Consider the following 14,029-nt stretch of genomic DNA (forward strand, 5'->3'; position numbering starts at 1 on the left):
GGAGGGTGTATAAACTGGTATAAGCACTTGAGAAAACTGCATGGCACTATTAAAAAGTTAAATACACATCTAACTTATGATCTAGAATTTCTGTTCTTGGATATTTATCTAAGAGAAATGAAAACATTTGTCCATCAAAAGCCCTTCACAAAAGTGTTTTAGCAGCTTTATTCCTAACAGCCCCAAACTAGAAATATAGTATGTGTCCATCAAGAGAGAATAAATTTGATATGTCCATACAATGGAATACTACTCAGCAATGAAAAGGAACAAATAAACACTACAAGAAAGAATCTCAGAAACACTATGGTAAGGAGAAAAAAATTATGGACACAAAAGTGTCTATGTATGATTCCATTTATACAAAGTTCTAGAATGCCAGGACAGGGACACAAAGGAATTTCCTGAGGTTACCGTAATGTTGGTTTTTTTTTTTTTTTATTCTTAATAGAAATGTAGGCTACATTAATATATGCATTCGTCAAAAATGAAGTGTCCACATAAAGATCTACACTTCAATTATGGAAGTATACATCAATCTTTTTAAGAAAAGAAAGAGAACTAGGGCACCTGGATGGCTCAGTTGTTAAGCAGCTGCCTTTGGCTCAGGTCATGATCCCAGGGTCTTGCAATCAAGCCCTGCTTCAGGCTCTCCACTCAACAGGAAGCCTGCTTCTCCCTGTCCTACTCCCCCTGCTTGTGTTCCCTCTCTCACTGTCTCTCTCTGTCAACTAAATAAATAAAATTAAAAAAAAGAAAAGAGAACAGATTTGATATTGGATTGCTTAAACCGTGAACTTTTGGGAGCACTAAGTCCAGTTCTTTTTTTTTTTTTTTTTTTTTAAGATTATTTATTCAAGAGAGAGAACATGAGTGGAGTGGAGGGGGCAGGGAGAGAGAAGCAGACTTGCCACTGAGCAGGGAGCAGGATGTGGGGCTTGATCCCAGGACCTGAGCCGAAGGCAGACACTTAACCGACGGAGCCTCCCAGGCTCCCCTGAGAAGTCCAGCTCTGCCGTGCGTCCACACGCGCTCATAGCAGACGATAACACAGTTCAGCAAAAAGAAGTCCAGAAATGTTACAAAGCCGTGGTTTTGCTGACTCTAGACCAGTTCAGCCTGCTTCCTCATGTATAACATGCTGAAGCTCAGCATCTGCTCCACCTTGGTACCTCCCATTACCATCAAGATGAGAGCACTTTGGTGGCAGTACTGTGGAGAGTTAAAATACTGCAGGATGATGGATAAATGGGTAAAGACTTCCTCTTCTGTGATTCTCCAAGGCCACCCATACCTTCAGACTTCTCTGGGAGAAGGGACTGTACCCTTAGAAATGACCTTTCCAACACCTGTCTGCTCCGTGAGAAAGCACCTGTACTGATTCACTGCTACTATACAACTCTCCAACGTACCTCCAAAAATTTTTCTCTCAGGCTTGCCCACTTAGAAGACTGAGCCAACTGTCACTACTTTAAATTACTACCAGTAACAAGAAGCGGGGACAGAGGGTGGGAATCAAAGAAGGTTTAAAAAAAACAAAACAGAACAACATTCAGATCACCTGACTGGGGAATTCATGAACTGGCAAAAAAACTTTAATACCAGAAACTTCCAAAGCATGCTGCATCCTTGCTTCCTAGCCACCTCCTGTCTCCAAACAGGGAGCTTCACAAGGCAACAACCATGACAGCCTTTCACAAACAGAAGCAATTCAAGAGCAGTCACTCCTGCCTCCAGGGACACAGGACAAGGCTGCTCTCTGTCAGGTTTCATTGTCATCCTCAGGCTCCCATGGGCAGGGCTGTACCAACCAGGTTCCCACTGGCCACACTGGAACAGAGCATGGGAGTAGGATGAGGGTCCCCCAACTCCTCAAAGTCCAAGGAGCTCTGGAACAAGCAGACCCATCCTAGTTACCAATTTTTTTAGGACTGACCAAGTGATACTAAGAGCCAGTCATTCAGTCCTTTGTTCTCAGGTCTTCCTTGATACCCCAGTGGTGTCAGCAAAAAACACCCGGTCTTGCTCACCTCTCGTTGGATCGTATCATGTAGTCAGTAAATTCATGGTCTCCCTTGATCACCTCCAAAGGGACCACAAGGTTGACGTCAGAATCAGTGTTCTGCAGCTGGTTGAGTTTAATATTGACTGAGAAGAGGTAATCCCGCACATCATCTATGCCCACCTTCAGGCCCTTGCACACCACATACCTGGGGGAAGAGATCCTGTCAGTCCACTGAGCAAGGGCTTCTCCCCCACATTCCTCCTCCCCAAACTCCCTGCTGAGTCATAAAGCTAAACAGACTTAAGTCCATGCACAAAGAACAGCACAGACTCTGCTGCAGAAGTTCAGTTCAATTCTTTCCTTTTTATGTTGGGCTATATCTCTACCCTCTGCAGCAGCAGAGGTTCCTGCCCTATGCCAGGCCGGCTGCATCACCATCACCAGGGAGTCTGTTAAATTACAGACTTACTTAATAGACTCTCCAGGAATGGGGCCCAGAAACCTGTGTTTTTAACAAGCCACCCAGCAGTTCAGACTGGCCACAACTTCTCTCACATCATGCAGGAGCACTGCATACTGTGTCCCCACTGGGATAACAGCAGTGCCTCTGGTTGGCAGCCCCCTTTCCCCTGACCAGCCCATGTCCCTCCAGGAGCCCCTTCTTCTGGTCACCTTCTCCTTCCTGGACCAAGCCAAGGATCCCCCACCTAAGTGTGCGGAATCAGGCTTGTGGAGAAGGAGGCAGAGGCTGAAGTGGCACACCAAAGAACCATGAGGGTCAGAATCCGATCTCCTACTGGTTCTAACTACGTCCTTAAAAATCAGGGTTTTAATGAAGCTTGAGTAGTTATGCCAGAGATGCAGCAGGATGTGCTGTGCTAACATGCAGTCAACTAGTCTGATTAGAACGGAGAGGAAAGCCTCACCTCTCTGAGTTGGCAGGACGGCTGGTAATCGGCTTAAACAGACACACTCGTTCGAAGCAGCAGTAGAGCAAGTAGATGAGCCCCACACTGAATGGTGTGAATAGGTCAAAGGTTTTACAGATGAAGTGGCCGCCTAGAGTCAAGTAAACACACCAACAGCAGTCAGTGGGTTCTATCCCAGGAGGCAATAATGTAACCTCAGGGAATAAATATGACAAAGCCAAGGACCCACTGCCTGGGCCCATTAAAGGAGACAATTTAAGGGGAAGACTCAGCTTTCGAGGGGCTTCTGGGGCTTCTATAGCATGTACTCCCCTACATTCCTCATTTAGCCTCATTTAGTCACCTGAGATAAGCAGGGTTTTTTTGTTTGTTTTACTCCCAAGCCCCGTATATGCTCTTGTCCAACGGGGCCTCTAATGGGTCTTGGGCCAGGGAGACAGCTGAGAAGTGTCACCTGTTCGGACAACAGACAGCGCCATGAGGAACTGACAGAGCAGCAGCTGCTTGCTGAGGATCTCTTGCAGGTTCTCCTGCCCCTCCACGGAGAAACCCTGAAATGAGAGGGTAAGAAGCGGAGTAGGAAAGAGACACAATGAGGACTTCATTCATCCCTACCCCATCCTCACTGAGACGTCTTCAAGTGTTTTCATTGACTTCCACCATCTGACTGATACAGACACAGCTCAGCGTTTAATTTATTTTGGCACAGTCGTATGGCACCTCATGGGTGAAGTCAGCACTAGGACCCAGGCCTGACTACTAGAACAGGGCCTTCCTTCTGCTTCATCGCTCCCACGGGTAGAACCAAGTCTACTTTTTCAAGGAGACGGTCCAAAAAAGTGTAAAACCCGTGTGGGAATCCAGGGGAAGAGTAAGGGAGGACGGAGGCAAATACTGGCTGGTCATAGGCCAACTACAAGCTAGGAAACAGAATACCCTGTTCATCCCAAGAGCCACGGAGTGGTGTGACGGCTCTGCCTGGTCTTACTCAGCCACTGTGCTGATCACCGACCAGGCCCCAGTATGGTGACAGAAGAAAAGTTAGCTCAACTCTTGTCACAGTAATCTCTCTTTCTCTGCTGACCAAAACCCCCTTCCTGTCTCAAGACCATGGAGCCTCTCCCTCCAGCTGGCAGGGCCTCTGGCCAGGGTGTTTGTTCAAAGAATGTGCCTTCCTATTCCTCGAGTGGTCTCCCCTGCCTGTGAGATGCCAACAGGAGCAGAGAGTCAAGCTCACACAGAAGTAAAGGAGGCCAGTGGCTGGAGGAGCGGGGAGAGGAGAGCTGCTGTTTACTGGCCACAGAGTTTCAATTTCACAAAAAGAAAAAAAGCAGGGTAATCTGTTTCAAAAAAATGGGGGGCATACTTAACACTACTAAACTATACACTTAAAAATGGCTGAGATGGAACACTGTGTATGTTTTTTATCACAATTTTTTTAAAAAGTAAAGGAGGCTGACCTCTGTTAAGCTAGCTCCAGCCAGACCAGGTCTCCCTCACTCAGTCCTACAACGGTAATAGCTAACTGACTCAGAGTCCAAAATTGTTTAGCCATGTCCTCCAGATTTACAAATTTTTCTCAAAATGCATGTCTATTTGTAGGGTCAATCAAAAAAAAAAAAAAAAAAAAAAAGCCCAAGTCACCAGTCTATATTGCCTAAGCAGAAAGACAACCCTTGAGTTTGCACTCTGTCTGCCAGCCACATGGCACTAACAGCCTCAAAAGCACCATTAGGCCCCCACGTCTGCTCAGGGGCAGCAGTCCCCCTTCCCTTTATCCCCCAAGCCTGTCTCTCTGCTGTTCCCTGTTGTGCACAATGCTTTGGTAAGACAGGGCATCTTCAGATCCTGTGCTGGCATCCTGCCCGTTCCTTCACCTTTCCACATTGTTACTGCTTGAGAGGCCACCCAAGGACCTCTGAGGCTCTTCTCAATTCTAGCCATGTTGTCCTTCCTCTTAGAGGAAGTAGCGGCCCTCTGCAGAAAAGATTTCCAGCAGCATCATAATGGGATGCCCTCTGTACCTCAAGCAGCTGCCCAAAGAACAAGGCTCCCTGAATATTCACTTGAGCCCAACCACTGACCTCCAACCAGAGCCTCCTGTGGGTTCCCCCGAGCTGCTGCCTTTGGTTTTCTGGTTATCTGTCAGCCATCCAGAGGCTTAGGGGTGTAAGGACAGCCTCTACCAGGAAACACAGCCAGGTGACAAATGATGGAAATGTTCTTCCCAATCACTTTTGCCTAGTCCACTGTGGTCACGGTTTTCACCTACCATCTCTTACAGCCAACCAAGGCCCTCTGAGGAAGTGAGCTAAGAATCCACTTGCTCCAAGCAAAGATGTCCACAACATTACAATGTTGACAAAAGAATCACTGAAAATGTGTGCAAAAAGAATAAAAACATACATCACACATCCCTACTATCTGAATAGTGAACCACCACCCTCTGGGGCAGCAAAGGACCAAATAAAACAAAATAAGCCTCTAACATGATAAATCCCTAAAGCATCTCCCTGTGGAAAAAAGATCACCTACCCCATCGGCCATCAGAAAGTGGACACCCTTGCGATCTGTGTTATCCAGGACAAAATTCCGAAAAGCAGTGATGTTCTCCGGGCGGGTGATATCTCCATCTCCATCGATCCCACCTTCACCTGGCAGGGCACAAGATTCACATTCAGCTCATCCATCCTCTGCATCCCAGGAGCTGGGACACAAGCACTCTGGGGCTGGGAACACAGGTTCTCCTTGAGGACCAGGAGAAAAGGCCCTGTGGGGAGCAACTCACTGCAGGATCTATCCTGCCAAGCTGCCTTGTAGTGATGGACCAAGAGGCAAAAATAGGGCCCTGCTATAATAGAGCAGAATTCAAAAAGAGTTGTCTAGTGAAGATTCACCAACTGAAACAGAGGAACTTCCTCTCCAAGACTGAAGTTGTGTTTAAAGCACCAACATGGGGGCGCCTGGGTGGCTCAGTGGTTAATAAAGCCTCTGCCTTCAGCTCGGATCATGATCCCAGGGTCCTGGGATCGAGCCCGGGATCCGGCTCTCTGCTCAGCAAGGAGCCTGCTTCCTCCTCTCTCTCTGCCTGCCTCTCTGCCTATTTGTGATCTCTGTCTGTCAAATAAATAAAATCTTTTAATTAATAAATAAATAAAATAATAAAGCACTGACATTTAGAAACCAGTATCAATTTTTAAATAAGAACTGTTACGAAAGAACTTGGGATTTGCTGCCAAATCACAGCAATCAAGAAAGAGTGGAGGGGACTGCGTGGGGCTGCTGAGCTGTCTGTTACCCAGTGCATTCCACACCCGGTGCACAGTGCTGGAGACGGGCATGGGGTTTGTATTTGTTAAGAACTCTGCCAATTCTCAGCCGGAGATCAGGCAGTTTCATTATCTCCTGTCACCACAAGAGAAGAAAAGAGGATTTAATATGGTTTTGATGAGAGTTTGCCTTGTGGAGTGTTTAACCTGCATCCTACAGGCCTGAGGGAAAAAGAGACAGTCTAGAGGGAACCAAGATCTTCGTGACATGGACTGGAAACCCCAGGCTGAGGGACCCAGTAAAGGAAACATGCCCAGTGGTAATAGCTGCTTCTGACCTAGAGTCCCCACAGAGGACAGTCTCCCATTGCCCCCAGGACCTCCTCCTCCGTGTCCTTACCATAGTAGGGTTCGAAGAGCTCACTGGAGGCCGAGTAGAAGTCCTCCAGTTTGAAGTCATTAGGGCCCTTCAGAGTCATTCCAAAGCCCTTTGCATGCCACTTCTTCCTCCACAGCACATACTCCGAGAAACCGCCTGGGCCTGCACAGACGTCAGCAAAGTATAGAAGCTCAGCTTCCCGGTCCTTTACCAGTGGTTTCTGCAAAGGCAAGTGGAGGACAAGGGAGGAAGGGAAAAAGTCTGGCTCAATGGGAAACAGGAAGGAGAATGCAGGGGGAGTAAAATGAGCCTTTCAACAAGCATAGTGCAGAGCTCCCGCCAGGGCCACAACACCCAGGAGATGTACCCTCTGCAGTCCCTGCCCTCTGGAGTTGCCCATCCCTACTTCAAAATACCCCTGGTGCCCGCAACCATAGGGCCCAGCTCAGACTCCTAATAAAAGCATCTTAATAGGAATCTGAGCATGCATTTTTATTTCTCAGAGTCTTTTCCTTACCATATCCTGCCTTACAAGAGTCCCACTGAGTAGACTAGATGCTGTATCCCACACTTACAGACAGAGAAAAAAAGACACCAAGACACAAAGCAACCTGTTCATAGCCTGCATGCAAGAAAGCTTATTCAGAATCCAGTCAGCCAGACTGCTAGACTCAGGTCTTCCCATCCAAAGCCTGAGGGGCTCTAACATTTCCCCCTCCCAATCACAGGGCCTACCTTTCCAAACCACAGCCTTTGCTTCCCTTCTCTTCCTTCTCGACTCTCCCTACTTTTTTCCAATTAACTTTTTATTTTGGAATAATTTTAGAGTTACAGAAAAGCTGCAAAGACAGAGTTCTCATATACTCTTCATCCAGATTCCAATTCTGTTGACATCTTACCTGGCCATTTTTCAAAACTAAGAAACCAACATTGGTACACTATTAACTAAATTCGACTTGATTTGGGTTTTATTAGTCTTTGTTTTGTCCCAGAATCCAATCCAAGATACCACAGTGCACTGAGTCTCCTCCTTTTTGCATTCCCTTCTCCTGCCTTTGCCCCTCTGCGGGCCAGGTGCATGGGGCGGCGGTGCAGAGCTGGAGGCCAACAAGGCAGAGGGTGAAGGAGACGCTGGTGTGCAGCCCCCAGAGGGCCCGCCCACCTCAGAAATAACTACATTACAATCATCATTTGAATTTTTACTGGATTACAGGTTTGGTCACTCCAGTACCTTTTAACTCTTAATCTGATATTTAAGTTGAACCCAGCACTGGCCCATACTGTGTTTCCCTTCTATACACCTGGTCGCAGAGGGCGAATTCTACTTGTCCCGACCTAGCTCCAAGGCACAGTGGATATGCCATCTGCACTGGTGACAAGAAGAGACTGAGCTCTAGAGCAAATGACTAAAGAAGACCCTGAGGAACATCCAGCGAGAAGGAGCTTAGGCAGCTCAGCCCTCCCTCTCCATAGGTTTGTCATGGCTGAGTACTTGTCCAGAGTTCTGTAACTGCTAGATAAAGATCAGAAAGCTTTAGGGGAAGGTTTTAAGAAAGAAATGGAAAATACAAATGTTCACAATCTCATCACTTTCTGGGTGAAAAGGGCCCTGCCTCTGATGATAGCTATCCAGCTTCATCAAAACAGTGAAGAAGTCTCTGGAGAAACTGACTTCAGCTAAAAATAAACTTCATCATCCTATGACAAGCCCACCCAGGCATGTGGAGATGTATCAGTTCTTGCTCTTCTTTCCCACCAATCTAGCCCAGTATTCTTTATTCCTGAGCCATCAATTATTCATATTTTTGGATTATATTCATTTGCACACAAAAAAAAGACCTAATGGCACTTACTGAGAACATTATGTGGCATTTTCTAGGCAGCACAGTGGCAAGGAGGCAAGAATCACAAGTTTAAGGCCTGCACACACTGGGAAGAGGAAAAACAACGTTCCTCACCACTGGCCATACCTAGCCCAGGCTGTAGGCTTTCCCAGAGAGCTGCTGGCTCAGGAAGGCTGGGCGAAGGAAGGAAAATTAATCAATGAAAGAATATTACCTCCAAAAAGAGGGCATAAGTATGGGTGCCTGGGTGGCTCAGTGGGTTAAAGCCTCTGCCTTCAGCTCAGGTTATGATCCCAGGGTCCTGGGATTGAGACCCTCATCGGGCTCTCTGCTCGGCAGGGAGCCTGCTTCCTCTTCTCTCTCTGCCTGCCTCTCTGCCTACTTGTGATCTCTCTCTCTCTGTCAAATAAATAAAAAAAATCTTAAAAAAAAAAAAAAAAAAAGAGGGCATAAGTATGATTTCATTCTTTGATTTCAAGACATGTGGCCCTCACAGGTCATGGCCAGAAGGTCTTTTCATAGAAAGGACAGTTGGAGTTCTCACCTCTGCCACCTACGGGCTGTGCAGTTAAAGCCATCATACAATTTACGCCTTTAAGCTTGAGCACCCTCAACTGTAAATTGGGACTAATGTAGGTTCTCAAGGCTATTGTGGGATTAAAGTACCATATGTCAAAGATGGTTATAAACTGTAAATACTAAACAAACATAAGATGATACAATATTCAACTAGATCAAATTCCTTGGAGTCAAAATTCTTGTCCCTTTCCATCACCTCATGTAGTACTCAAGCTCAGGGGGTACTTTGTAAGTGCTGTCTAATTTCTTCTAAGATACCACTGCAATTCTAAAATCCACATTCAGTTTTTGTCTCCTGTAAGGCTTCACGGACAACATCTACTTACTTCAGCAATATTCCCAAGCACACAAAGCCCACACATAATGTTATGGTTTATTATAGGCTAGCATATCCCCCAAGAATCTAAACTCCCTTCTTTCCCTTGTCTCTTCCAATTCTTGTTTATAACTCGTTTCCCTACATAGTCTCTTCTCTCCTTTTACCACAACCCACAGAACCAGAATGCCAGTGAAAAACTTCATAGTCCCCCACCTCCCACCTCCCCACACTGCTCAGGCTTCAAGTTCTCCATGTTCTTCTAAAACCTAGGGACGCCTGGGTGGCTCAGTGGGTTAAGCCGCTGCCTTCGGCTCAGGTCATGATCCCAGCGTCCTGGGATCGAGTCCCACATCGGGCTCCTTGCTCAGCAGGGAGCCTGCTTCTCCCTCTGCCTCTGCCTGCCACTCTATCTGCTTGTGCTCACTCTCGCGCGCTCTCTCTCTCTCTCTCTGACAAATAAATAAATAAAATCTTTAAAAAAAAAAAAAAAACAAACAAAAACAAAAAACCTGCCTGATCCAAGAACTACTGAGACCCTAGCAAACCCTTCAGCCACTCCCGTCTCTACGGGTGACTGTGCTAGAGCACTCTGCTCACCTGAAAAACACACTCTGGTCCTCAGGGGAAAACAGAGATGAAAAGAGAGAAGAAAACAGTAGGGGCTGGAGAGAAATCACTTCCTATAGTGGAGTGCAGGGAAACATCTCTGAAAGGGCAATTCTCCATGGCCAGTAACAATCAGTTCAGGTCCAGAAGGTGCCTGAAGCATTACAAACACAGCTGCCTTTTCCTATGTAACTAACATCTCCACCCTTGACCTGAATGGTTCAACCCTGGTGCCTCCTTCGCTTTCCTGACAGCAAAAGACAATAACCAGATCCCAGCTGCTGGAGGCATTTATAATCAAAAGCCCAAAATGATGTGGCTTCCCAGCAGCCTGACAGAGCTCCTCTGCTAGGCAGGGGTTTAAAGGAAATCATTTGGAGCTCAGAAAATTAAACCAACATTATATCAACCTAATTTTCTCAAGATGCTAACTCCAAGAGGTCTTTTGTGCTGCCTGCTGGTCCTGGAAAACAGGGAGGGAGACCTGGGGGAGAGAAATGACTATGGGCTGGAGGGGTCCACATGCCAGTTTTGCCAGCATGGAGGGAAGCAGTAAGGGAGGTGGAACTGAAACACTAAAGAACTTGGAAAATAAGTTCCTTTAGCGGGTGGATAATCAGGGGCCTAGTGGAAGTAGAGTGAAGCAGAAACAGGTTTGGGAACAGCTGGCTCCTGGCCCGTCACTGTCAAAGAGAACTTTTAGGACTGAGTGAAAGTGCTTTGAAACCCTGAAGGGAATGCTAGAATGAAATTTCCTTTTCTCTCTATCATTATGGTGTGTCTGTGTTCAGAGAAATGAAACGGAGCACAGTAGAAAATCATTTTGCTCTACCACTTCTTGAGAAGGACCAAAATCTAATAATTATGATCTCACATGAAGCTGGTTCAGAACGGCAGAAAGGGAAAGTGGTCACATCCGAAATCACAGATCTTAGAACTGGAACAGATCCTAAAGGCTTCTGGTGCTACCTCAACCCTCTGACATGATAGTAGAGCTAATTTCAGGGATGAGGCAGCTGAAGCCCAAAAAAGGGATGAACTTAAGCGACACCACCTACAATGTTAAGTGCTGTACTTCCTGCCCCACAACCCGTCACTGAACAACACGCCTAGATTTTCAGACAGGATACTGATTTTAAACGGACCAGTGAAAGGACCCAGATGCTTACATTTCATTCAATACTCACATCACATTTCCCCAAGCACTCCCTTCTCATACCAGCCACAGCACACAAATCAGATGATGTCACAGGTTTGAATTTGGAAAACAAGCTCACTGTAAAGACTACATACTCATCCTGGCAGCAACTGGCCTCCACAGAAAGGCTTTACAAACATTTCCACCTCACACCCTTGCCAGTTCTCGAATCCACCAGAACTTCCAGAACCTAAATGCCACAGGGGAAGGGATCCCATCTATCTCATTCAAAATTATATTCCTTGTGCCCGGCACATGGTAGGAGCTGGATAAATACATGTTTGATGGATGCAGGAGGAGGGCCCACACTCTATCTCTTACCCTCCTCCTCCCTGCTCCCTAGGCCTACAGATGTCACAACTGCTGATTTTGCCCAGAAATGTCCCTTTGCCGCTGCTGTAAGCCCTACCCTCCTCCACCTGGGGTGAGCAGCAGGATCTGCAGAGTTGGGGGCTACAATTCTGGGCCTGAAGCCCTAGAGACAACTGCTTACTGGAGCATCCCTGGGACCATAGGAAGCACCATGGGACCTAATTTGAGAAGCTCAAAGCAAAATCTCTCTCACATAGCAGGAATAGTCTCCTGACATTGCACAAATGGCAATTTCTAGGCCACTGAAGCGTAAGCCCATTTAGCACTATGAATTCAGACAAAGAATTTTGTTCTCACCCCACAAGAGTCCCGTGGATTTGTAAACATGCGATCAAACACAAAATCCATGTTAGCCATCTTCATGGCCGCCCTGCAATAAAGACAGAAAAGCACAACTCAATACACCAGATGTATGGAAAACTATGAAAAGGTGGAACAGTGGATGTCAGGGGAAGGGAAAGGTGGGCAATGTCAGCAAACCTGTTTAGGAAGAAGACTCCTCGGATCATCTCGTAGGGATTGGCCCGGGTCCGAGCTCGCCGCATCTCCTCCCCATCCAGGACATCGAACACACTCTGCCCAGGGAGAGTCAGAACCTTAAGGTGAGCATCACCCTCCAGGAAGGGACAGGGGACTTAAGAGCTTAAGGAGCCCATCTCAGCCCTTGGAAGAGCTACAATACTGCCGCATCCCAGCTCTGAAATGACTAGTTGTGTGACCCTAGACAAACTGCTCAATCTCTCAGACCCTCAACTACCTCACCTGTGAAGTGGTAAAAAATAAATGATAAATAAAATGTATTTATCATTTATTTATATATCCCTGCAAAATGGTTAATAAATGGCACCTGTGGGTAGGCACAAAGCCACCTGTTGGCATCACAAATCCTCAGAGCAAATCTGTTTCTCCAGTCCAGCAGCAATTTTCCAAGGGACCAGAGTACTGATAGTAAGGCTCACTCAGAGGGCAAAGCAAACCAAAACCAGTGTTTTGTGATGGCACCTACCCACACAGTAGGGATTCCTTCTCCCTTCTTCTATTTTCTCCCTGAGAAAAAAAAACCTCACTTCACCAGAGTTCCAATCACCTTAAGGATATTCCCAACCCTCTGCCTACAAAAAAAATTTCGTGAGGCTGGTCTGAGTCTTCTTCTCTAACCCATTTCTTCCTCAGAGCTTCCCTGGCTCATCCTGCCCTGGGCCATGTACTTCCTGACACAAACTCACACCGAAAGCTATCAAGGAAAGACTAACATTTGCCCGGCATGTTAGGGGCTTCACGCTGACTATCCAATTTAATTCTCAAAACAGGAAGTATTTTCTCCGGGAAGTATTTTCTCCCCATTTTACAGATGAGGAAACTTCAGAGCAGCTAAAGCAACTGACCCAAGGTCACACAGCAAGAAAGCTGCAAAGGGCCTAAATTCACAAGGATGTGAATTCAGGTCTACCCGACACTAAAGAATCATTCCAAACTTTTCACTACACCACGCCCCCTCAGGACTGTGATGGACCGACCCACTGAAGTTAAGTGGAGCCTTTCCTGGCTACCGACCACAGGAAGAGCATAATACTACAAGGCCCCAGGAAAAGGATACACTGGAGAAATGTGGCAAGCCACACATTTCATCTCCAAGAAAAATCTTAGCTAAACTTCGGTCCTCCACCCCCAACCAATTCAAAAGAACTGTAAGAGCCCAGCACATGCCCTCACACAAGGTATTCCAGCCCCACAGGCCTTACCTTACACTGCAACACACTGTGAAGCAGCTCTTCCCCACAAAACTCTGTTTCGTCTTCAATAATCATCTTTCTCTACAGAAAGAAGAAAATAATCGATAATGACTACGTATGACTGCAGTTGGGGGAATGAATGGAGAAATGAGGGTTCTAAGTGAGTAGAGCAAGAAGGGGCTTGAGTCTCTGCCAAGAACATCAATCCCTGAGGTGCAGGAAAGAGAAAATCCTAAACCCCTCTGGCTGTACTCCAGATGGCTGGGAGATGAAGCAGTCCCCTGGGCGCTCTGACTAGAGCACCATATGGATACAAGACTCATGAATGCTGAGGCTGAGAAAGCACACAGGAAGGAAACATTCTAGCTGTCTGCCCCCAGAGCATGGAGGCAGAAGGATGGGGACTGCCCTTAAATGACAGAAACCCGTCCTTCAACCAGGAAGCCTCTTGATCTGTAAGGGGTACAACTGCACTGACCTGGTAGCATCAGAGATAACGAGGGCTCAAGAGACCCTCACAGGGGTGTCAAATCAAACCTCATGGCTCAGTGAGGCTATCTCTAAACCAAGGGATGCTCAAACTTGGGTGTTCTCAGGTTTTACACATTTCAAAACCACTAAGGACCCCAAAGAGCTTTTGTTTATGTGGGGGATATATACACAGCAACATTTATTATTAGAAACTAAGACAATTTATTCAGTGTAAAAGAACACACTATGTTAACATAAATATTTTTATGAAAAATAACTATATTTCCCAAAAAAACTTTTAATGAGAAGAGCAGCACTGTTTTTC

General features: G+C 46.5%; 1 protein-coding gene across 2 annotated transcripts in view; it reads right to left on the reverse strand.

The window, feature by feature from the left end:
- Positions 1-14,029, reverse strand: part of LOC111147878 (cap methyltransferase 1) — a 57,111-nt gene that overhangs the window by 26,630 nt on the left and 16,452 nt on the right. For both annotated transcript variants that reach the window (XM_022504142.1, XM_022504143.1), the window contains 8 exons: positions 13,243-13,314; positions 11,981-12,075; positions 11,798-11,870; positions 6,604-6,802; positions 5,470-5,588; positions 3,389-3,485; positions 2,932-3,064; positions 2,031-2,210 (listed from right to left, as the gene is read on the reverse strand). In XM_022504142.1, the coding sequence (XP_022359850.1) occupies positions 2,031-2,210; positions 2,932-3,064; positions 3,389-3,485; positions 5,470-5,588; positions 6,604-6,802; positions 11,798-11,870; positions 11,981-12,075; positions 13,243-13,314 (968 nt within the window). The remainder of the gene's footprint in view (positions 1-2,030; positions 2,211-2,931; positions 3,065-3,388; positions 3,486-5,469; positions 5,589-6,603; positions 6,803-11,797; positions 11,871-11,980; positions 12,076-13,242; positions 13,315-14,029) is intronic.

The sequence above is a fragment of the Enhydra lutris genome, unplaced genomic scaffold (genome assembly GCF_002288905.1).
Source record: "Enhydra lutris kenyoni isolate GAN:26980312 unplaced genomic scaffold, ASM228890v2 scaffoldscaffold17, whole genome shotgun sequence".
Lineage (NCBI taxonomy): Eukaryota > Metazoa > Chordata > Mammalia > Carnivora > Mustelidae > Enhydra > Enhydra lutris.